Here is a 26,497-nt window from a genome sequence, read left to right as displayed (position 1 = left end):
AGGGAACTATTCTTCTACCTTGTAATCATACCCTCTATGTATCTCTGAATATTCTTTGAACACTCAAATACAATGATTTTCGACATTCTCAGACATTCACTCTATCCAGCAAACTATAGCAGGTTTCTTTGAAACAATCTGAAGAAGGTATCACATACATTTCAATTTATCAAGGCTGATAGAAGCAAAATACACAGTGCATTAGCAGTGCTTTGTTCTAAGTGTATTTATTGATGAATTTGAGAGAGATGTGAGAAAATGATTATTCTTGCTACTGACAACAACCTCCAGAGGCATGTGCCACTTTGTGAAATTGGCTTTCAATAGGTACTAGAAAATGGAACCTGGCCTGAAGGCTGTGTAGGAAGCTGATGGTAGAGACCAAATAAGACTTGTACACATGAACTCATATCTTACCCTTTTAAATATTTAGGGCTTACAATAGTGCAAGGGTTTCTACAGGATATAATTTAAATTAATACATATGAGTTAAAATTTAAAAAAATCAGTTGGTTGGACTATATGTTTTTCCTTCATCCTCTTTAGAGTATTTTTACAGGGTCTTATCAAAATGATGTAACACTTGGGGAAGAAGATGCAACCTAGCAACCCTGCACTGGAGGTCAAGATAGAGAAGACCTCCACTATCACTATGGCCTGGCCCTTGGTGCTATGGTACACAGGGAGGAAGGTGACCCAGACACTGCAGAACACCAGCATGCTGAAGGTCAGGAATTTGGCTTCATTAAATGTATCAGGCAGATTTCTGGCCAGGAAAGCCACAATAAAGCTCCCTACAGCCAGAGATCCCAGGTAGCCCAGGACACAGTAGAAGGCAGCATCTGAGCCTTTGTTGCAAACAATGATGATGTGGCCATGTTCTGAGTGTGCATCAGTGTCAACAAAGGGAGGGGATGTTCCCAGCCAGATTCCACAAAGAACAAGTTGTATCATGGTACAAATTGGAATGATGAAGTTAGGTGCTCCTGATAATAACAGGCCTCTCAGCTTTTTTCCTGGAGCAGTGACCCTGAAGGCCAGAACCACAGTAATAGTTTTCGTCAAAACAGTTGACACAGCAACAGTAAACAGAACTGCAAATGTGATCTGCTGTAGGATGCACTTGGCTGTGGTGGGATGTCCAATGAAGAGTAATGGACAGAGGAAACAAAACTTGAGGGAGATGAGCAGGATGTAACTGTTTGTTCGATTATTGGCCTTCACAATCGGTGTGTCTTGGTGCTTCACAAAAACTCCAAGTATAAGAGCAGTGAGTGCAGAGAAGAACAGGGCTATACAAGACAGAGCCATCCCCAAGACATCTTCATAAGCCAAAAACATCATGGTTTTTTGGAGACAGTGATTTTTCTCTATGCTGGCATACTGATTGATTGGGCACTTCACACATTGATCCATATCTGACAGACAATGCAAAGTATTATCAAATTAATAGCAGCATTTCCTTCCTAATCACAGCACACTACAATCAAATGCCTCAGAGGTGAACCATACTTGTATTCCTTGTACCTATTGACAATTAAGTTAGTTCTCTGTATAGCCATGATGGCATTTAATAAAGACCATCATATTATGGTGAGATACATGATGCTTTTAAAAAAATATTTTCATTTATTTATTCATAAGCAGAGGGACACAGCGAGACACAGAAAGAAAGTGTGCATATAAACCTCTAGCCAGTGAAAACTAACACCAGATCATGTACCATTTTGTCCATCTGGCTTTCTGTGTGTTATGGGGAATTTAACTGAGGTGGTTAGGTTTTGCAAGCATGTGCCCTTAGCAGCTGAGCCATCTCCTCAGCCTAACAAAGCTGTATTTTATTCACTTAACTTATCTTATATATTCTCCCGATCCTTTGTTTTTCTTAAAAGAATAAAATAATTTTGTTGTAGTGCACTATAATTATGATATAACATTGCTTACATGAGGAATTTCTTACTCTTTCTACTACAGGAGAGATGGCTTATCAATTAAGATGCTTGCCTGCAAAGCCTAAGGACCCATTCTTGATTCACCACATCCTTCATAAGTCAGATGCACTTGGTGACGCATGAGTAAGTCGCACATGTGCACAAGGTGGCACATGTGTCTGGAATTCGACTGCAGTGGCTAGAGACATTTGCACCCCAATTCTCTCTCTTTCTCAATCTCATTCATTCTCTCACACTCATGCTCTCTTTCATTTAAAAAGTTAGTGTGTTTGCCTTGCTTCAAAAAAAAAAGTCAGTGCAGAGGTCTATAAACAGTGCAAAGCAAGATCAGAAAGGCACACGATTCTATGTCTATTTTAGTAGCTTTGTGAGACAACATCCATAAATTTAGACAATAAAATGTGATTGTTCCCTCCCACCACAGTTCTATGTCTTATGACATTTGTCTGTTTGTATCAGGTGATGCCCTATGACTTTGTACCCAGATGTCAGTAGGTACATATAATTGTTTCAAAACATTTTTTAAATATGAATTAAATTGGAGTCCCCTAGATATAATTAACTCTAATATCACTAATGCTTAAATTAATCTCCTTGGAAGCCAGGAATGGTGGCACATGCCTTTAGTCCCAGCATTTGGGAGGCAGACATAGGAGGATTGCTGTGAGTTAGAGGCCACCCTGAGAATACAGAGTGAATTTCAGGTCAGCCTGAGCTACCTCGAAAAACAAACAAACAAAAAAATCAACTCCTTGGAATAGATATTTATGTTCTAATTTTGAGAGGACATACCATTTACGTATTTTTCCAAACTCTACCTCAATAATCCTTGGTCTATGTTTTAGCATAATTTGGTCAAGAAGTTTGATCAAGAAAGTATTATTAACAAGATAATTTGCCAAATTTGAAAAGAATGAACATGATAAACAATAGGGAACTGGGGAAAATTCTTCCCACCTGTAAGTTGTATTTTCTATCATGGTGTTTTACTATTTTGACTGAAATTACCTTGAATCATAAAATGGTATTTAAAAGAAACATATGATTCCTCCTATTGAGTATTTCTATAAAGGAATATTTTTCCATTTATAATCCTTATCATATTTCTCTTAATCATGTATTGTAAATTTATGTGCATACATTTATATGAATCATGTATTATAAGACCATACATTCCACTTTATTTGGTACACATAACATGGCTAACATGTACAAATAAAAAAACACTTCACTATATCTTACTTATCCAACAACACTGGTTTGTATTTAACTAATTAATTTGGATTGTATATAGAAGCATTACTTGAATGAACTTTTTTTATATTTCTATTATTTTAATACATTTTATGACATTATCCAATCATACTAAAAATTAATGTCAATCTCATTCCTTTCTTTACATCATGTATCAATGCCCCTCCATATCCACTTGGATTTCTGGTGCACTAAAAATGTGCACTGGATATTAGATATGCTCCAGGCTCTATTAGATGAAAACATTGAGGAATTAATATTTATATCATTTTTAAATCCCTTTGATCATATTTATTGCAGCCTTTAGGTTCTACGCTAACATGCCACCCCCATTTCTTGCATTCTCACCTGCAAAATCGAGGGAAATATAAAATAGCACCTATTCTTCCATTCTGTACTCAACCTAGTAAGCTTGACATCTCAGAGATATATATTTTTTATTTGTATTTTTAACCTCAGAACATTTCCTATTATCCTTTTACATGCTTCAATATACATCTGAAACAATGCTCACAATATTTTAACTGGAATATTTATGTTTCTTGATAAAGGATTTAAATTTTTGTGATGTGCTATTGTCTACAGTATTAAAATCAACTGATTTCTGATTTATTTTATAAACACTCAGGAGATATTATGCTTATATTGAAAATGTTTAGAAAATTACATATCTCTAAAGCCAAAAATTGGGTGGAGAGATGGCTAGCTGTTTAACATACTTGCCTGCAAAGACTAGACCCAGGCTTTACTCTCCAGGTCCCATGTAAACCAGAAGTACATGCTGGAACATGCTTCTGGAGTTTGTTTACAGTTGGTAGAGATTCTGGCACTCACATTCTCACTTTCTCTCTCCCTCTCAAATCAATCAATCAATAAAATAAATCTCTAAAGCAAAAAAAAAAATGATATCTCTAAGCATTTATTATCCATCAGCAACCTCCTGCATCCTGGAAAGATAAAGATGTGGAAGTTTTATTAACTTCATTTTATTTAAATTCAAAGAATATTATATATGTGTGTGACATTCCCTGATAGCAATAAAATTCACTGATCTCCATAGGTGTTTTTTATTGTAGGAGAACTAGTATGAACAATGGATCTAGGTTAAAAAAAATTGGTTCATGGAGTAAAGTGAATGTTATTTTTATGGTCACAAGTATTTATCATTTCAACCAAGTGATTACATTAAGCAAGGAAGAGATATTATCTGTTTCTTCAGGTTCCCTCAAGGCCCTTAGAAGTTACCACTATGGGTAAAGAGTGAAACTGGAGAAAGACTCTCTAAACTATCAACTTACCTGTTTTGTTAGAAATCTCATATTCTGGGCAGGGTGAACAATCAAAACAGCAGGCTGCCTTTCCCTCCTGTTGGAACTTCCTGAAACCAGGCCTGCAAATCTCACTGCATATGGAGGAGGGAATCTGAGGAAAACCAGAAGTGTAGTTGTAAAAGTTAGCAATGTTACTTATTCCATTCATAACTATATGTTAAAACAATCACCCTTATTAAACTTTTTATCCACACCTACAATAATATTGAAATGTTATACTCCATTTAGTAAACTGTATGTTGTCATGTTTGTGAAGATTTTGATGAAATAATTTGTTGTTTCCAAATATTTTTTTTCAAAAGTTAGAAATAAAGTCAAGCACCCTGGAAAGAGTGTCATGAACAACATGTTGCACTTGACCAAATCATGATGGGCACACATGGCCCCATATGATGTTATTTATTTATGTCTAGAGTCAAGCATTACAATTAGGTAAACATACCTGCCTACCCCCTGTGGCCCACTCTATTGCCTCATCAGACAAATGCAATTGTTGACTGAGGGAACCATATGAAGAAAACTGTCCTATTTTCACCTTTATTCCAAGACCTTGTGGAAAATTTGAAATGTGGAAAATATCATAGTCTGCATCACATTTTGTTTTCTCATTAATAGTCACTAGGTCTCCAACAGGGTTAATAAATTGTATATTCTTCATAGTGTGGTAAAACTAAAAGAAATGTATCATTATCCAATTACATACATGCATAGAAAAATGGACATAATATGTGATATGAGTAATATATTTGCTTTTTACAGCCTTTTCCTGAGAATGAAACTTTATTTCATGTACCCAATAGTGTGAAATAAATGAAATTCCACAGATACATTAAAGATTAATATTAATATATTTTCATAAGATTCTTTTGGGAGAAACTGCTAAAATTGAACAATGAATATTAGTAAGGCTATGGAGATAAGCCTTATGCTCCATTATATTTATAGAAATCAAAAGAACATTAACTAAAGCATTAAAGTCTTCAATCAAAACACTGTTGATACAGAATTATATGGACAACACATGCCACCTCTTGGTCACATTGATCAGGATACTTTGGCATGGGAAAAGTAAGCTCACATCTAGATTTCAAGTACTTCATGATAAAAAAAAAAACAAACTAGGATCATGTATCAAATATTGAAGACAATTGGGCAGGGTATCAGGGTCATGTGTCACATAAAATATGGATAAAACTGATGTCATTAATTTTCGTATGTTTTTCATGTATACACATAGTGATGGGTTTTCATGGTTGTCTGCTTGATTGGAATTAGATCGACCATAGACACAAATCTGTGGACATGTCACTACAGAAATTTTTGGTTTGGTAACTAAACATGGAATGCTCACACTGAATGCAGATGGCCCTATTTTAAGGGACAAGTGTTTCTAATCAGGGAAAGCTACATGACCACATATACTCATCACCCTTGATTACAGAGTGCAGATGCCATGGGCACAGTCTGTTTCATGCCCCTGCTTCCATGGTGTCAGCATCATGATGGAATATAGCATTGAACTGTGAAGTAGAATGAAACTGTTATCAAATACGTTATTTTGGTCAAATATTTGCCCCTAAAAAGGAACTAATAAATTCAGTCTAGATTTACTTCCTAGTAAATGAAAAAAATGCAGAAACACACAAAATCAAGAGAACTCCAAGCAACAGGGTTTAAACATGTATGGAACCACTTAGAAGGTAACAATGATGACACTACATACCTTTGAGCAGTCAAATATGCATAGACTTATTGTTGGGTGAATATCTACCTGTTCATAATATATTTCATGGTAGGCATATGCCCAAGCATACACAGCATTGTATAGATTATAATTCTCCTCATTCATGGCTATGTCAAATCCTTGACTTGCATACCATTTTATTGAAGTATTGAGTGAACATTTACTCTGTGTTCTACATTTAGATTCAATGTCCAAACAATTAAAGTACATCCATTCTGATCTCATAACAGAAAGGTCTATTGGATATTGGGAAGTGTTCATTGTCTGAATAAATTTTTTAAAATTGGGAATCTCATGATGGTAGGTAGAAAATGTGAAAGCACCATAGAATGAATCAATCATGAAGTCTCTTCCTGTTTTTGTTATGACATCCCACTGTGAGGTGGTGACCCAGATCCTATGGATGCCTAAATATGCCCATCTTTTAAAGCTCACTTCCAGTGTAGAATTCATTTCACCATAAATGATCACAACATTTGCCAATGATGTCACAATTTGTTGATAATATTCCCTAGCCCTTGTATTATATAGCTTCATGTTTAATGGGATTACATTCACAAAGGCTAAGCAGGGTTTATTTGCTTGCAAATTTTCTCTGAAGTCTGAGAGAAATTTAGTACCTTGGTCATCATCAGAGATGACCAGACCTATCCAAGTCCAGTTGAAATGAAGCATTAAGGAGACTATGGCAAATGGCAGCCTTGTTTCCCTGGGAGCAATCTGATACAGATAGGGATACTGAAAACCATTGCTCAGAATAGTTTGAAATGGGCCATAGTGAATCTAAAGGACAAGGAACAGAGAAATGAATGTGAGGAAGAGCATTGGAAGAAACCTCAATCTAAGATCTGAACTGTGTTAATCACCACTTGGGAATAATATTGGGAAGGATGATTGCTCATGCCATTATTAGTCATATTTCACTATCCATAAGACTCTAGGAAAGTACTGAACAGTTTAAGCGTTATAGGAAATCCCTTTTTATGTCTCCATAGTTCCTCATATCAATATTTAAAAAGTAAGTGCTGATACCACATAAAATCATGGATTATTACCTCTATGAATGGTATCTGACAATACATGGATAAAGTAAATATCTACTCAAAACATCCTTAAGCATATAAGAATGGAATAATGGAGATAGGAATTCTACTCCATATATCATAAAAATCTCACCTGTCCTAAGTTAAAGATTGAGAGCAATGCCCCAATTTTGCTACTTGTTGCCCATGATGGTCCTGTAAATATTAAACCACAATCAATTATTTCACAACCATAATTAGGAACAGTGTGCTCTTTAGTTTCTGTGGAACTTAGATCAGAGATAATAGTCAATGAATCATCACACTTTGTAGGACTGAAGTAAAAATTAATAGACTTGTTGGGTATAAGTTTGGGATTTCTGTTGATCTCCTCAGTGACAAAAATCATTGTCAGAATATATTGATACTTTTTGACTGGCACACTGAAAAGAAACACAGTAATCATTATGGATGAGGTTTCAAACAGGATAATCATCACAACAATTAGAGTGGACATGTAGTACATGTGATAAGTGATGTTTTCTCCTGAAATTCTCATGTAATCATTCTCCTTTATGTGAGGATATGATCCTGCATGACATAGGGATTAACTAGGTATTTTGAAATTATTAAAAGAAAGACAATTCATAAAGGGATTCATGTTGTAAATATATCGAGAGAGTTGTATTCATCTTTAGCTAGTGTGAAATTGGTCAAAAGAATATATAAGTCGTACATGAACTTGAAAGTAGATCTATACCAGACAGAAAGTCTATTCATATCTTGATGCTGGAATTCTCAGTTTTAAGAAATGAAAGATAAATGCAGTAGTGATAGATTTTATGGTATTTTGGGGTGTATATATGAGTAATAGTCATCTTCATGTTTGTGGAAGACCACATTGTAAGTATTTGTGTGTGTGCGTGTAAAAGGGCACATGCTTGTTTCAGTGTGTACACCATAAACCAGTGTCAGTTGTTTTTCTATATTACTTTACATGCAATTATTTGGTTTTGGTTTTTATTTTGAGATAGGCTCTGACTCTTTCCCTGTCAGACCTGGAATTCACTGTGTAGTCTTAGGGTAGCCTAGAACTCATGGTGATACTCCTACCTCTGCCTCCTGAATGCTGAAATTAAAGACATGTGCCACCATGCGTGGATTACATGCAATTATTCTGATGACTTGGAACTCACCAATTTGGCTAGACAAACAAGCAATTTCTAGGGCTTCTTATTTTTCAAGCTCATAAGGACATGGGATGATAGGTGCACTTCACCATGTCAAAATTTAAGGTGAGCGTCATATATTTGAACACAGGGCTGCATGCTTATACAGAAATTCATTTACCAATTCCTAAACTATGTAACTATGTTACATACCATCCTGCACTTATGGCATTTCAGATGTTGAAAATTTCATGTTCCCTTAAAATTTTGGCTCTCCCTACAAAAGAAACTTTTGATTTCCCATATAATTCTCTCATTATTAAGTCTTCCTTATTTATATTTAATGGTATGTAATGTATTTAATGATTTCTACATCATTAAAGTTCTTCTGAAGATGTATTTTTACTTCACGTTTAAAAGAGTTCTTCATAATCATTTTTTCTGTGTTCTTTTTATGAACATTTAATATTTAATTCGCTCAAGTGACTATGGCAATGTACACTACAGAAAACATAGCATTCTCAACAAATGTTGCTAGACATGTTGAATAACTACATATAGAAAAATGAAGCTACACCCATTCCTCTTCCCATGCAAAAAAAAAAAAAAAAATCAACTTCATATGGATGAAATACCTCAAAATAAGACCCAAAAATCTAAAGCTGCAGGATGAAACAAAAAGGGGAACTCTACAAAATAGGACTACGGACAAACTTCCTGAATAATACAACAGTAATCCAGGAAATTAAGTAAATTCCTCAACCCGTGCTATTGAACTAAGATAAAATGCTTGCCTACAAACAATATACCCTAAACAGAGCCCACAAACTACCTACAAATAGGAAGAACATCTTTGTCACTTATACCACTGACAGAGGCCTAACATCCAGAATCTACAAGGAACTTAAAAATCTGAATAACAACAACAACAACAACAACAAAACAACAATGTACTTAAACAGTGTGGCAGAGAACTCAACAGGAAATTGTCCAAGGAAGCTTCCTGTATCTGCAGTGGCATTTCTTTCCCAGGGTAGAGGGTAAGACACTGACAATACTCTCTATGAAGAAAGCAGAAATCCAGAATGCTGAGACTTCCACACTAAGACATACATAAAACACAGTGAACAGGTCTCTGAGAATTTTGAAGAAGAGTGTATAGAAAGAATGTAAAAGCCACAGGGTGGGAGAAAATATCCAGGAGCATTGCATTCCCCAACAATGACAGACTTTTCTACTGAGAACTCATTACCAAAAACTACATGGTGAATGCTAGTAATCCCACTGGGATGCCCCTCAGTGAAATGGGGGCATGGGGGAGAGGAATGATGGTAACAACAGCTGATGTGTCCATATAAAGTGTCAACTTAATAAAATGAAAGTATATATATATATATATATATATATATATATATATATATATATATTATATATATATATATTTTAAGTATAAGTATATATATATATATATATATTATATTATATTATATTATATATATTATATTATATTATAATATATATAATATATATATTATAAGTATATATACATATATATAATATATATATATATTATATATATATATTATATATATAATATATATATATATAATCTGTTTGTAACATGTCAATCCTGCTATTAAATTGTAGCAACTACCACTTGTTACAATAGCTAATTGAGGATTTCAGAAGGGATGTAAGTGTCACAACTTTGAATGACATTTCCCATCCTATCAGGAGTACAAATATTCTACAGTCCTTTTTTGTGTGTTTTACCAATGTAGTATATGGAATATGGACAAAATACCTGACAGGTTATGTTTCAAATTCTTGCTATTAATATGTCCAAGTAAAACTCAGTAATATAGGAAAATAATGTATAGATGGCACCCTTCTTGTCCCTGTTCCTTATTGCAAAAGGAAGCAAATATCATGGAATCTCATATACCTATTATCTGAGAGATTAGCATCTATGAAAAAAGTCTGTTCGATGTTAGACAAATAAAGAAAATTGTTCCCTTTTCACAGACCTTAGGATTTATGTGCCCATGGGTGAAATATAAGCAGCTACTTGAAGGGATATTTTGTCTCAGCCACTTAATATTGAACAAACAACAGCAGTGTTTATTGTCAGGAAAGGGGGATCTAATATGAAGCAAGGTAGAAAGCACTGTGTTCTCCAAATTCTAGTTATCTACAGAAGTACAAATACTGAAGAAAAACATGGCTGAAATTCCAGTTCTGAATAACACAGTCAGTCAAATAAAAAACTCTGTGGTAAATCTCACCAGTAGAATGGATGAAGGAGAGAACAGAATATCTAAACTAGCAGATCAGGTGGCAGACCTGATACAGTCCAACAAAGAGAAAGACAAGCTAATAGGAAGGCATGATTGGGAATTTCAAGATATCTGAACACTATGAAAAGATAAAACATAAGAATTCAGATTATTGTAGTATGAGAAGAATTTCAATCCAGAGGCTTAGTAGGCATTTTTTAAGAAAATCACAGAAGAAAATTTCACCCAAATTGGGAAAGAAATGCCGTTGCATATAAAGAAAACTTGTAGAATACCAAACAGAAAAACCTGCAAAGAACCTGTCCTTGCCATGTTAGAATTAAACTACTCAGCATGCAAACCAAAGAAAATATATTTAAATCAGTTAGAGAAAAAGTATCACCTACAAAGCAAGCTCATCAGAATAACAGTGGTTTATTCAACACAAACTTTAAAAGCCAGAAGGGCTTAGAATGATATATTCCATGTTCTGAAAGATAACAACTGTCAACCAATATTACTTTATCCTGCAAATTTATCTATCCAAATTGATGGAGAAATAAGGACATTCCACAACAAAATCAGGCTAAAGGAATTTATGACAATTAGACCAGCTGCATTCTTAATGCAAAATAGAAAGCAAAACACACATGCAGGAGGAAATAGGGGAAAAAAAACACACTCAAATAGCAGTTAAAACAAATGAGCAAAGGGGGAAAAAAGGAAACACTACAAAGAAAGAAAAATGGCAAGAATACATATATTTCAATAGTAACTGTTAACATGGATAGCCTCAATGTCCCAACAGAGACACATAATAGGAAAAAAATAAACCACACTCAAATAACAGTTTAAACAAATTAGTAAAGGGGAAAAAAAGGAAGCACTACAAAAAAAGAAGAATGGCAAAAATAAATACATATATTTCAATAGTAACTGGGAACATGAATGGCCTCAGTGTCCCAACCAAGACACGTACTTGCAGACGGAATTAAAAGACAGGGTCCTGCCATTTCTTGCCTCCAGGAAACTCATCTCTCAATAGAAGATAGATACTGTCTTATTTATTGTTTTTTATTAAAAACTTCCATGATTATAAAAAATACCCCATGGTAATACCCTCCCTCTCCCCACTTACCCCTTTGAAACTCCATTCTCCATCATACTCCTCCCCATCTCAATCAGTCTCTCTTTTCATTTGATGATAGACACTGTCTTAAGGGGAAAGGGCTGGCAGTATTTCAAGCAAATGGGCCTAGGAAGCAAGCAGGGGTTGCTATCCTAATATCTGACAGAAGAGACTTCAAACCAATATCAGTGAGGAAAGATAAAGAAGGCCACATTGTACTGATTAAAGTAACACTCCAACAGGAGGACATTGCAATCCTACACATATATGCACATTGCATGGGTTCTCTCAATCTTATCAAACAAACACTATTAGACTTAAGATCACAGATAACCACAAACACAATTGTAGTGGGTGATTTCAATACTCTACTCTCATCAATTGACATGTCATCCCCACAAAAAATAAACAGAGGGACATGTGGATTAAATGATGCCATAGAACAAGTGGACCTAACAGATATTTACAGAACATTCCATCCAAATGCTACAGAATATACATTTTTGTCACTATTGCATGGAACATTCTCAAAAATAGAACACATATTAGGACACAAAGTAAATCTTAACTACTACAGGAAAACTGAAACAATTCCTTGTGCTCTACTTGACCACAATGGGATTAAACTGCAAATCAGCAACAAGAAAATCTACATTGAAGTTTAAACAAATCAGGTACATTTGACTGTGGGAAATTTCTTCTCAGTAAAATATAAAATAAATTCTGATTCATTCATAAGTGGTATGCTTGGGAGGAAATGTTCAAGGGATCCAAAAAACTGTTAGTGTACCCTTCTTATACATTATTCATGACTTTCAAATAGAAAGTTAAGCAACAAAACTGACAGTTACCTGTAAAGCTTGTTCACTGCATCATAGTCTATCATATGCTTCTTTGATGTCTGAGTTGAAAATAAACAATCCTTCCACATATCTCCATCACTTTCTGTATTTTGCTTTATTCTCCAAAAGCAGCCTGTTTCTGTCAAACTGCAGAAGAGGACAGAAAACATTGGAAAAAATAAGACAAAAATGAAACTGATCAGCTTTGCCATGTCTCAAAGCTCTTGGTCTGAGCTCAGATGGATTCTGGAAGGTCAGATAGGTACATCTATCACATATGCTTTCTTGTGTATGTATCCATCCTTACTACTATTGCTGACTAGAGGAGATATTTATATCCCTAACTTCTTTCTTTCTAGTCTGTACCACCCTCCCTTGAGGAGTACAGAACACAGCCCTGGGGCTCTGCATCTGAGGTCTGCATCAAGGTCATTAAAACAAGTTGAATGCTGCTGCAATAATCTCCTGAGCATGGATGTTTTCAGACTAATTTCAACAAGCCTTTTGGATAAACAGCACCTGAAATCATGCAAGTGGATTTCCTTTGAGTTTCAAGTCAAGATATGAGGTGAAAAGTTCAGAAAGGATTCCTGCTCATCATAGCTCATGAAGACATGGGCAGCATTGTTTCTTCCATCGTTTAAGCAATGTGGAAAATCCTCACATGCCTCACTTTCACCAGAATCACAGCATTTACTGTGAGGTCCATGCACTACTCATAGCAATTTCATGCCTGTAATATTCCACAACTCCGTGTTTCCCATTGTCTGAGTAACAATGAAGAAAATAATCATGGAAAGTCCAAGATTCCCAGTCAGTCACCCACTAACAATACAGACACTAAGCTTCATAATTTTGTTCTAATACATGACCTTTATCCTTGTTCCCCAGTTCCCACAGACTAATTAGCTGTGATGACCCAGTTTCTCATCTTTAACATTGTTTTTCTCCATTGTTTATTTTTACCTAATTACAGGATTCCACACAGAATTTAACTTTATATTTTAGGTTTATACAATCAACTTCTACCACCTGAGTTAGGATTTATTTTTTGTTGTTGCTTTCACATTATGGGTTGCCAATTGGTCGGTAAATAAATGAGTGTGATGGCTTATTGGTTAAGGCACTTGCCTGCAAAGTCAAAGTACCTTGGTTTGACTCTTCAGGACCCATGTAAGCCAGATGCACAAGATGGCACATGCATCTGGAGTTCATTTACAATGACTGTAGGCCCTGACAAGCCCATTCTTTCCCCCCCACTCTCTCTCTCCCTCTCTCTCTGTCAAATAAATAAAATAAAATAAAATAAAATAAAATAAAATAAAATAATACATGAGTGTGGGATGAGGAGCCAGCTTTTTATTAGTATGAACTTATAGAAAGTTGTACAAATTTAGATAATTCCTTTTTTTTGTGAGTTGAGATAGATCTTGGGGCTTGAATTAAGGCTCAACTGTCCTGATTTATTTCATTATTTCAAATCAAATTAACATTTATTGTTAGCGGGGCTTGGTAGCACACATGTTTCACTCCAGCACTTGTGACTCAATGGTAAGAGTATTGTCATGAGTTTGAGGTTTGAGGCCATTCTGAGACTACATAGTGAATTCCAGTTCTTCTGGGACTAGAGTAAGACTCTACCTTGAAAAAAATAATTACTCACTACTTATAAATCTGCAAAGAATGATCCTGGAGAATTAAGAGAAGCAGATGCAGAAAAAAATAGGGAGAATCAGCCATGGAAGGGCAAGAAACTCATCCTTGAGGACAGAAAATAAAATTTCTGTGCACAGTGTTGAGCATGTTGTCATTAGTATTTGCTGTCATTATTTCCTTCTTTTGTACTGTTTTCAATATAAAACATTTTGTTAACAACATATTTTCTAGGTGTGCATAATGTATTTGTTCCCTCTTATCCCTCATCCTTGACCCCATTCCGCAGGGGTTCTCTTCCCTGGGGTTACAGGTATTCCCCAGGGGGTTGTGGGATATGCACTGTGGGAGCAGCAGTTAGTTATATTTATGGGCAGGAGTGCCTCTCATGATGTCTTAACATGTGGATCTTACAATCTCTCAGCCCCATCTTCCACAAAATTTCTTGAGCCATTTTAGGTGGGTTTTACATCTCGTTCAGTGATAAGCTCTTAGGAGCCTCTAGATCTCTGCTTTGAAAGGTGTTGAGTATCCTCAGGGTCGGTTTCCTTCACCCTGGCACTGGTTATCAGGTCCACTATGGAAATAGCATTCTTGCTCTTCTCCTCAATTCATCTGGGTTTTCATCGGTGGCTTCGCTGAAGTGTGAGGGGTAGCTTATCTAATTGGGTCTCTCTACCTTCCAAAAAAGAACAGATTCTACAGTGGAAAATTAGTCAGTATAGTTTAAATGTGATAAGCATTATCAATTTAAGGGGAAATTTATGTATGCAACCTCTCTTTTAGCCAAGACTTATGAGATCTTGACACTGGAAAGCATAACCTTTGTCTTCATAGGCTTATGATATGGTTCTTAATGCCAGATATGGGTTCCTTTGCATTGAGTAGATCTCTTAGCCAACAAGAAAACAGCTGGTTATTACCCTATTGGACATCTATCCTAAATGTCCCACATCTCACTACAGAGAGATCTGCTAAACCAGGTTTATAGATGGACAATGCATAATAGCTAAGAACCGTCATCAACCCAGGCGCGATGAATGGATAACGAATGTATGGTACATTTTCACAATGGGATTCTACTGAGTGGTACAAAAAAAAAATACTGTGAAATTTGTAGAAATTGGAAATACATGGAACAGATAATATTCAGTAAACACACACAATCACAGGGAAAAAAAAAAAAACCCAACAAAACAAAACACTTTGCATGGTCTCACCCATTATTTGCTCCTAATCTGGACCAGCTTGAGTTGATGGCATAGCTGATAGGCAATTTAAGGCTCAGACATTAGAGTTGGAAGGTATTTAGGGAGACAAAGGACAGAATGGGTTAGGTTTGGGGAAAAACAAACACAAAACTAAATCCAAAAATAACCTAGTACCATAGAAACCTTTATCCTAGAGGTAAACTAAAGATATAACCTTCAGCAGGAGTAGGGGTGAGTACCTGAAAAGAAGAGCCCTGGAGAGAAGGAAAGAATTGTTACTTTAATTTTTGTTGTTGTTGTTGCCATGGGCCTGTAACTCCCAGACCAGAAATTGCTAGGTAACTACAATGAGCTTTAAGGTTCCCCAACCCCCCCCAAAAACATGTTTCTGTCAAAGCACTTGGAAATTTAGCTCAGGCAACAGGTAGGATCCTGCTCTTATTTTTAGTTAACATGGAACAGGAAGTATTTCCACATGAAATTATTAATGTGTGTGACATTGCAATTTGAGCATAATGTTCTTTCATCACCTACATTTATCCCTTACGTATTACCCTATACCTTCTTTATCCAAAATATTCCCCTTGTGGTTCATGTAATATATATTTATTAATACTGTGCATATGAGAGTGACCATATTTGTCATATTGTTTTATTGCCCATTTTTACATTAGTTTCCATCTCTCAGCTCCTTTTAAACTAACTCCTTTCCCAAAAATGGTTATTCTGTTATTAGTAGTAAATACACAAAATTTAAAATATAAACATAAGATAAAATATATTTTGATTTGAATCTGGTTTATTTTCCTTAACATAGCAAACCCCTGATTCATACACTTTGCGAATGTCTCACTAATATTGTTTCTTAAGTCTAAATGTAATCCTACTGTATGTGTTTATATGTATGTATATACATAGGTAGATGTATGTGGTGGTTTGAATCAGGTGCCCCCCACAAACTTAAGTGTTCTGAATGCTAGGTTCCCAGCTGATGGATATTTGGGAATTAATGCCTCCTAGAGGGAGTGTGTTGTTGGGGGAAGGCTTATGGGTGTTACAGCCAATTTCCCCATGCCAGTATTTGGCACACACTCCTGTTGCTGTGGCCCATCTTATGTTGGCCAAGGGGTGATGTCCACCCTCTGCTCATGCCATTGTTTCCCCCTGCCATCATGGAGCTTCCCCTCAAGCCTGTAAGCCAAAATAAATCTCTTTTACCCAGAAGCTGCTCTTGGTTGGGTGATTTCTACCAGAAATGTGACCTGGACTGCCACACTAAAGTGGTACCGGGAGTGGGGTTGCTGCTAGACAACTGACTGTGTAACTTTGGCATTTTGGAGCTGATTTTCAAGAGGAAGGTGGGAGGATTTGAAACCTTGGCCTAAGAGATGCCTTGCAGTGCTGTAAGTACAGCTTGATGGACTATTCTGGTCTGAGCTGCAAGACCTGAATGCAGTAAGAACTATGGGCTGTGAGGTTTGGCTTATGAGGGTGAGAAAGAGCTTTGCTTGGACTGGGCTAGTAGTTTGTGTGAGAAGCTTGATCTTATGCCCATGTCCTGAGAAGTTGTGCAGGGTTGCTTTGCATAGAAATGAACTGGTGTGAGCAGAGGGATATGGCACAGAAAGAAAAATCTTTGGGTGAACTGTTGCCTGTTCAGCTGCAACTGAAAAATTACAACCTTTGAGACTGGGCTAGCTGATGTGCACTGGGGCAACAGGAAGAATGTAGACTCTTTTGAAGAGGCAAGAGTGCTCAAGGAGTGTCCTGTTCTTCAAAGTCTGCTTTATTCCCCCCTGGATTAACAAATTGGTATCCTACCTAGTATTGTGTAGTATAAGAAATGCAGGAAAGAGGGTCATTGAGTTTGCAACACGGTCTTGTGTTTTGCACATGGCCATGGGCAGTGTGAAGCAGGTTTGTTGGTTGCCTGCATGGAGACCCCATGGGGCCATGAGGATGAACGGTGGCTTGCAGTGGAGACCCAGTGGAGATGTCTGACACCACAAGATGGCTGCCAAGGAGAGCTGCTGGCCCCAGTGAAGTTTTCCAGGACTGTGAGTAGCCTAGCTGGAGGGGCAGAATTGAAATGCCCAAGACTTGTTGCTAGTTAGAATTATCAGTCTTGGAGATTTGTCACTAGTTAGAATTGTTGGACTTGAAGCTACAGAGTTTGATGTTTTCCCTGGTTGTTTTAAATCTTGTATTTGATGAATGTTTCTTTGCTATTCCCAATGCCATCTTTTGCAGTGTGAATATTTATTCTGTGCCATTCTGGTTTTTTCAGGTTATTTGTTGGTATTATGGCTAAGTTAAAAGATCTTGAACTATGGGTATATATGAACATCATTGGAACTGATAAAAACTATGGGACTTTTAAAGTTAGATGAATGCATTGCATTTTACATCATGTATGGTTACCAGTTTATGGGGGTCAGGGTGGAATGTGGTAGTTTGGTTCAGGTCTTCCCCATAAACTTAGGTATTCTGAATGCTAGGTTCCCAGCTGATGAATGTTTGGGAATTAATGACTCCTGGGGGGAGTGTTTTTGGGGGTGGGCTTATGGATGTTATAACCAGTTTCCCTATGCCAGTGTTTGGCACACCCTCCTGTTGCTGTGGTCCACCTTATGTTGGCCAGGGGGTGATGTCCACCCTCTGCCCATGCCATCGTTTCCCCTTGCCATCATGGAGCTTCCTCTCGAGCCTATAAGCCAAAATAAATCTCTTTTTCCCAGAAGCTGCTCTTGGTTGGGTGACTTCTACCAGCAATGCAAACAAGACTGCAACAGTAGATATGTAATTTTCAGTGCTCGTTCATGTGAAAATTGGTATGCAATCTGATTCTGATCAATACATTTGACCATTGATTCAATGATGTATGGGAACTTTGGGGCTTCATTTTGAAATATCATTAATATGTTCACATATTAATTATGTTCCAAATGAGTTGATGGGAAATATTTTATCCCTTCTGCAGATGTCTGGTTTCTCTGCTGTTTTCTTTCTTGTCAGATACCTTTTGACAGCATATGTTACCATTTGTCCATTCTTGCTGTTATTTCTGGAAACACTGGAGCCCTTTCAGGAATTTCCTTGTCTATAAAAAGATACTAAAGAATCATTCCTACATATACCTCAAGTTCAAAATTTTATGTCTTATACTGAAATCCTTTATCAATTTTCAATTTATGTTTTCGTATGGTGAGAAATACGGTTCTTGGTTGATTTTCTGTGTGGATATTTATCTTCTCTTCATCAATTCTTATGAAGTCACTTATCTCCAATACATTGTTTTGGTACATGTAACAGTTTTTCATTGCTGTTAACAAATACCATACCAGGAGGGATTCTGGTTAAGATGGCACCATAGGAACCATGCCAAAGCAGCTTGGAGGGGAGCCCCACAAAAAAAGAAGCAGAAAAATACACACTTTTACTAAAAAGTGAGGTGTATAAGAAATTAAAACAGCAACAGAGAAGTAGGAGAGACCCAGAGCCCACACAGGCCGGCCAAAGCGGCTCCAGCAGCTGCAGTTTTGGCAGCAGCAATGGCAGTGCCAGCAGTGGTGGCTCCAGAAGCGGTGGTGCCAGGTCCACAGGGCCACAGCTTCCAGCCTCTGCTTGAGCCTCAGGAAAAGCCAGTGGCCAGCTCCAGAAAACAGAATAGCGCTTCAGCGACCCAGTCAGCCTACTTGAACCTGAGATTATTAAGAAGCACACCTAGCACCTCAAGCTCCTACCCTGAAGATATATAACATCATATCAATTGATACATATAATACCCAAATAACTAGAAAATCCAAGCATTAACTTAACCCAAGATGCAAAAATATATACATTATAACACAAGAAACACCAAAACTCAAGACAATATAAAGCCACCAAAAAGTATTAGTGCATTAGAAATTACTCCAGTGAGAACGAGTTAGAGGAAATGCCTGAGAAAGATTTCAAAACAAATACCATACCAGAAGAAACTTATGGGTAAAAAAGAGCTTCATTCCTTTCATATAATTATGGGAAAGGCATGCAGGCATGAGTGGGAAGCTGAATTACAACAGCATGCAGGACTCAGAAGAAGAACAGTAAGTGACAAATATTCTCCACTGTGGCTCCACTGCATGAAGTTTTCATAATCTTCCCAAATTGTGGCACCTGCAAACATAAAACAGAGGTGAATTCTTGCACTCAGCTGGATTTCCCTTTTATTTATATCAGAACTATAGCTCTTAGTTTATTTCACCTATATTCACCAATTCTTAATTTATCCTTTCAAGAAAAGAGTCATTATTGACACATTATGAGTTATGCTTCATAAGTGCCACATGTGTTTAAAACTCCAACCAAGTTTCTGCACTATGTTTAATAAGACTGAAGAGGATGCAAATCCATGGTTTTCTTCTAACTCCAGAAGAAATAATTTAATATTTCACAAATTATTTGTTCAATATTTTATTTATTTGAGAGAGAAAGAAACAGACAGATAGAGAAAGAGATAAACAGAGTGATTGCCATTTCAAGAAGAGATTTCTTTGCTTTTTCATTTAACAATTTTCAAGGTCTCATATAAGGTAAAATGATCCATTTTGAATTGATTTCTGTACAGAGTGAAAGATAGCAGTCATACCACTATTAAAACAGTGGGCACATCTTACCTGGCTGGTCAATTGCATAGCAATCAATACCTTCCTCTTGGTAAGACTGTTGATGATGTTCCTCCTCCAGCAGTCTGCATAATCCCTTTCAGCACTATGAAAGCTAGACATCAGTGCTACATGGGTGACTGGGGGAAAATGAGCAATATATGTTCAAGCATCTAATCTACTTAGCAGAAAATAACCTGTTGTGATGCCCACACAAGTGCAATAGTGGCACCAAGCCATGGTGGGGAACCAACTGCTCTTGATTTGGCTAACTGATCCCCTTAGTGGTATGAGACCCATAGCTGGAGCTGGGAAACAAGTCAGAATCATATCCAAACATAGGCCCACTCTCCATTATCAAGCTACCATCAATCATGGGCTACAAGAGGGCCTACACCTATTAAATTCTCTATTAAAAAAAAAGTAAGGGTTATCTCATTTGTCCTGGTGCTAACTTACTCTCCATTGGAGAAGCTGCTTCTCTTTTTCATATAGATGTAGATCCTAAGGAGAGAGCTACCCCATCATACCTCAAAAAGGCCCTGGCTGAAACTAAGAAAAATTGGCAAAATAAGCAAGGGTGGTGTTTTCCTGGTGAACCGGATACCAGCACAAGGGTGAAGGAGATCAACACAGAGAAAACTCAACTCCTACCGAATCATAGAGCAGAGACCCAGAGGCCCCCAACAACTCATCACTGAAGCAGACCGAAAATGAACCCAACATGGCTCAGGGAAATTTTGGGTAAAAGGGGGTAGAAAGTTTGTCAGAGCCACATGTTAGTTCATGATATGCAGATACATTTATCCTACCCATAACTGAGGGCTAACTCCACAATGCATGACCCATATACCTCAACAAAGAGGGGCCTAGGAGAGGATGTAAGTCATGGATGAGCCTAATAATGGTACCAAACTGACTGGATTTGCTGAATGCAAAACTAATTAATAACAATAAATAAATAAATAAGGAAGCTAGACATCAGAGATCAGGCTTTTTGCACAAATTATGTGTTGTCTTCAGCAGTAGGACATCACCATTGAGTTATTCTGGGCAACTAGGTGCCTTGGTAATAGCCTCTATTGTTTTGCAGGCATCAGAAGCCGCCTTAACCAACAACTCACTGGGAGGTGGGTATCTCGCCCATGGTACTGAATTTTTCTTTAAGAATCTACATTTGGGGACAGGAGTGTTGGCACGTGCCTTCAATGCCAGCATTCAGGAGGCAGAGGTATGAGGATGGAGGTGAGCACAAGATGATTCTGAGTCTACATAGTGAATATCAGGTCAGATTGAGCTAGAATGTGAACCTACAATGAAAAATTCTTTAAAAAAAAAAAAAAGAAAGAAAGTATCTACATCTGGATGTATCATTTTCCAACTCCACAGAGCACTTCTTCAAAAACTGTATTTCAAAAGTCTAGCAAATTAGTAACATTACATATGGATTATTCATAATGTTAATCAACTCCTGTCACACCACTTTCTACCATTTTCCCTTCCTGTACCATTTTACAGAATTCTCCCACACATTTTTTTTTTTTTTTTACACAAAGACATTATTTAAGACCTTTATTAACAGGTGCTTGCAGTTTGTGGACTTTTTTTTTTTTTAAAAAAAAATCAAGTTGTAAACTTTTTATTACAAATTAAAAATGAAGTTCTTAAAAATCCCAACTTGACCAGATATGAAACAATTTAAAAACGTTTAAAGGTATATTGAGAAAAACCAGGCTGTTTTAAAAAACACGTTTGTCATTACCAAAAAGAGACATCTTTAGGTAAAAATAATAAAAACCCCATGCTGCATAGTCAATGCAGATAGTTCTAGTTTATCTGGTCAATGGGCAAAAAGCAAGCACTTAAGGTCTTCAGCTCCAATCTTTTGTTCATTTCTTATTGCTGGAATTTCATATTCATTTCTTCTTGTTGGATGACTAAACCGGATGATGGTAAAGATGGTAAGCCGGAATTTACTCAGCCCCGCGCTGCTCAGCCTTGGGAGCGGACGAATTTTCAGCTGGCGGATCGGCTGCTTTTGTCTCTTTGCCCTCTTGTGGTTTAGGGTTCTCTGGGCGTCTGCGTCGGTAATTGAAGTTGCGGTGGTAACCGACGTTGAGCTGGCTGCTGACCTTCGGTGTCATATCCTTGCTTTTCCTTGTCCTCTTCATTGCCATCCTCTCTGGGCTGTCTTTGGCGAGGAGGACCCCTGCGGAATCGTGGTCTATAACCCTGATACATATTCTGTCTCTGGTCCACCTTGCTCTCCTGCACCCTGGTTGTCAGCACCCTCCATCACTTCTCCCTGTACAGGAGGGTTGGAATACTGTGGTTGACGCCCATAGGGCCTCCTCATGTAGTAAGATGGGAACCTTCGCCTGCGGTAGGGTCGGCGTTGTTGGGCCTGTCCTCCAGGAGCGCTCTCCATCCTTCATTCTTTTCCCCACTCTCACTATTCCGGTAATTCTGCTGGTGATTGCGTGGAGGACCCTACGACGTGGACAGCGTCTATAATGGTTACGGTCTGCTGCATATTTACTGCCTTGGACTGGAACTCCACCAGGGCCTGCAGCATTTGCTGCCTCAGCACCCTTTTCTCCTTCAACAACATCCAACTCCACAGTCTCTCCATCTCCTGCACTGCGAAGGTGATTCCCCGGGTTACTCTTCTTTATGGCAGTCTGGTGTACAAATACATCTTCCTTGGTGTCATTCCTGTGGATGAAACCATATCCATTCCTTACACTGAACCATTTTACTGTTCCCAAAACCTTCGTTGCGATGACCTTCTTGTCCCCATGACCTTCTTGTCCCCGCCGGCAGGCGCCGCCGATGTGAGGCCGCCCGGGCCGCCGCTCCCTGCGCCGCTGCCCGTGGTGCCCGGCTTGGTGTCAGCGGCGCTGAGGGCGGGGGCGGCGGGGCGGCGGGCGGCTGCTGGGTCTCGGCCTCGCTGCTCACCGTCTTGGTGATGGTGACTGCGGCAGCTGCAGCAGCTGCGGCTCCTCCCAGGGTGTGATGGTAACTAGGCCGGCGGCGCGATGGGGCTGCTCAGGGCTCTCTGGGGTCCGTTCTCCGCTCCCGCTACCGATCGAACTTCTCCTACACATTTCTATTCTTATCTCTTGCACTTTGTTTCTGGTGATTAGTTTTGAGTTACAGTTGATTGTGTCAACTAGTAGAACAGGAATATTGGCCTATTTCCTAGCTCCATTTATTTATAAATGTTTTCCCATGCATTTACAGAAAAGAAGAATTTATGATTATGTTGCTGAGAGACTTTTGGAAACAACAGATAGGATGTGCATTGTAATTAGATTAGGTACTGTATGTCTTTCTGCTTTAATTTACAAGGAGGGGGAAAGAGAGGATATGAATGAATATGAGTGTACACACCATCTCTTCCAGCCACTGCCATCAACTCCTGATACATGTGCCACTTTGTGATTCTGGATTTTGGTGGATTATTGGCAATTAACTGAACCTGGATCATTAGGCTTTGCACATAAGTGTCTTAACAAGTGAGTAATCCCTAAATCCCTACTGAGTTGCTTTTGAAAGAGGAATTAAAATGATTTATATTTATACTTAATATTGAAAGACATGTATTTTCCTGCCATTGTTTTTATTTTTGAGTTTTTATTTCTTTTTTCTTTGTTTGTTTATTAATTTTTAGTTTTGTACTCAGTGAATACAGTCAAGTTGGTACAATTGTTAGTCTTCCCTGTCCTCCCTCCTCCTCCAGCCCCTCCTTGTTGAGGTATATGAGTCATGCATTGTGGAATTAGCCCTCAGTTATAGGTAGGAGGAAATGTCTCTGCATATCATGCCCCAATGTGTGGCTCTCACATTCTTTCTTCCCCCTCTTTCACAAATTTCCCTGATCCAAGTTGGGTTAATTTTAGGTCTGCTTCAGTGATGAGGTGTTGGGGGCCTCTGAGGCTCAGGGTCTCTGATTTGGTAGGAGTTGATTGTTCTCTTTGTCAATCTCCTTCACCCTTGTGCTGGTAGCAGGTTCACCCAGAAAACAGCACCCTTTATTGTTTTATCAATTATTCTTAGTTTCAGCTGGGGCCCTTTTGAGGTCTGATGGGGTGGTTCTCTCCTTAGGATCTGCATCTATTGGAAAAAGAGAAGCAAATCCTCCAAAGGATAGGAAAGTTAGCACCAGATAAATTAGATAACCGTTATTTTTTTAAGAGAGAATTTAATAGGTGTAGGCTCTCTTGTAGCGCACAACTGGTGTAGCTTGATAATAGAGAGTAGGCTCATTTTTGAATATGGTTCTGACTTGTTTCCCAGCTCCAGATATGGGTTTTGTTCCACTGAGTGGACCAGTTAGCCAGATCAAGAGCAGCTGGTTTCCCACCATGGCTGTGTGCCACTATTGCACTTGTGTGAACATCAAAACAGGTTGTTTGCTGCTAAGTAGGTTAGACCATGAGTTGCTTGGATAGATATTGGTCACTTTTTCCCACTTGCCAATGTATCACCTTCTCGCACTAGATACACTGACTGGGAACTGACTCTCTTCCAGCTTCCAGCCATGTCATTTCATGTTATGCATCAACCGCATATGGTGCCTTCAGTAGTAGGGTCATACCACTAACCTTTGGTGGGTCATCAAGTACTCTGAAAGAAATTTTTCATTTTTTAGGAAAACTTGTAGGTCTCTCTCATCAAAAGCTCATTGTGGATGACAGCCACCTGCTGGTACTGGGAGTTACAGATCAGTGCCCACAAAGAGAAGGAAGAAACGGATAAATAATGTAAAACAGTTAGAGAGAAGATGGGGAGAGACAGAGAGAGAGAGAGAGAGAGAGAGAGAGAGAGAGAGAGAGGGAGGGAGGGAGGGAGGGAGGGAGGGAGGGAGAACCTGTAGAAGATTAAGGTCAGTCTTCATTGTACCCTCTCCAGTGCCTTGAGACTCAGGTGTTACTTCTAAGGGCCTGATGAAGGTTCAACCTTTGGTCTGCCTTTTAGGATATAGAATTTTATGGTACCATTGCTGTTTGGGTCCAGATGTGTCTCTAATCCCCTCCTTCCCCCCCCCCAACATCCCAACCCACCCTATTATCAGGTCCTTCAGATGCTTGCTAGGTATGTTGGAATTTTGGGTAGATTCAGGTTAGGTGCTATAGTGCTATGTGGCAATTATCTTTCTGTGATTGCGTGAGTTCACTGAGAATGATCTGTTCCAGTTTCAACCATTTTTCTTCAAATTTCATTGTGTTGCTTTTTCTTACTGCTGTTCAGAATCCCATTGTATAGATATACTACATCTTAGTTATCCATTCATCTAGTGATGGACATCTTGGTTGATTCCAGCTCTTAGGTATTACAAATTGAGCCACTATAAACATGGTTGAGCAAATCTCTCTGGACTGAGGCTTGAATGTTTTAGGGTACATGCCCAGTAAGGAATAACTATGTCTCTTGGTAACTATATAGTCAGCTTTTTTAGGAGTCTCCATATTGCTTTCCAAAGTGATTGTACCATCTTACATTCCCACCAACAGTGGATTTTCTCCACGTCCTTGCCAGCATTTATTTTCATTTGATTTTTTGATATTTGATAACCTTACTGTGGTAAGATGGAATCTCATAGTTGTTTTAATTTGCGTTTCTGGGCTGGAGAGATGGCTTAGCAGTTAAGTGCTTGCCTGTGAAGCCTAAGGACCCCGGTTTGAGTCTTGATTCCTCAGGACCCATGTTTACCAGATGCACAAGGGGGTACACATGTCTGGAGTTTGTTTGCAGTGGCTGTAAGCCCCGGTGCGCCCATTCTCTCTCTCTCTATCTGCCCCTTTCTCTCTCTGTTGCTCTCAAATAAATAAATAAATATGAACAAAAAAATTTAAAAAATACTTAATTTGCATTTCCCTGATGATTAGCCATGATGAACATTTTTATAAGTGTATGTTTGCCATTTGTGTTTCTTCCTTTGTGAACTGCCTGTCCAGCTCTTTGCCCCATTTTGTGAGTGGGTTGTTTGACTTTTTATTGTTTAGGTTTGGGAGTTCTTTGTAGATTCTAGAGATTAGGCCTCTACCAGTTGGATATTCAGCAAATATTTTCTCCCATTCTGTGGGTAATCTATTGGCTTTGCTTATTGTATGTTGGTCTGTGAAGAAACTCTTCAGCTTCATGTTATGTCATTGGTTGAGTGATTGTTTAAGATCCTGTGCTACTGGGGTTTTGTTCAGGAAGTCTTTTTCCATTCCGATAAGTAAGTTCCTCCTATATTTTTTTCCAATAGTAGGCAAATTTC

At 38.0% G+C, this 26,497-nt stretch overlaps 1 protein-coding gene and 1 pseudogene across 1 annotated transcript; both read right to left on the bottom strand.

The window, feature by feature from the left end:
• Nucleotides 1-489: 489 nt before the first annotated feature.
• LOC123457299 (vomeronasal type-2 receptor 116-like) lies at nucleotides 490-22,032 on the bottom strand. The gene is made up of 7 exons (XM_045141256.1): nucleotides 21,992-22,032; nucleotides 12,729-12,866; nucleotides 7,458-7,746; nucleotides 6,261-7,064; nucleotides 4,980-5,207; nucleotides 4,505-4,628; nucleotides 490-1,418 (listed from the first exon to the last, which is right to left on the bottom strand). The coding sequence occupies exons 1-7, from the start codon at nucleotides 22,030-22,032 to the stop codon at nucleotides 490-492; spliced, it is 2,553 nt and encodes an 850-aa protein (XP_044997191.1).
• Nucleotides 22,033-22,202: 170 nt separating this feature from the next.
• The window catches only part of LOC123457298, a 63,625-nt pseudogene continuing 59,330 nt past the window's right edge, over nucleotides 22,203-26,497 (bottom strand).

Source organism: Jaculus jaculus, unplaced genomic scaffold (genome assembly GCF_020740685.1).
Source record: "Jaculus jaculus isolate mJacJac1 unplaced genomic scaffold, mJacJac1.mat.Y.cur mat_scaffold_35_1_3033546_arrow_ctg1, whole genome shotgun sequence".
Taxonomy (NCBI): Eukaryota; Metazoa; Chordata; class Mammalia; order Rodentia; family Dipodidae; genus Jaculus; species Jaculus jaculus.
Note: the sequence above shows the minus strand (reverse complement) of the source record. Positions and strands in the feature narration are given on the sequence as shown.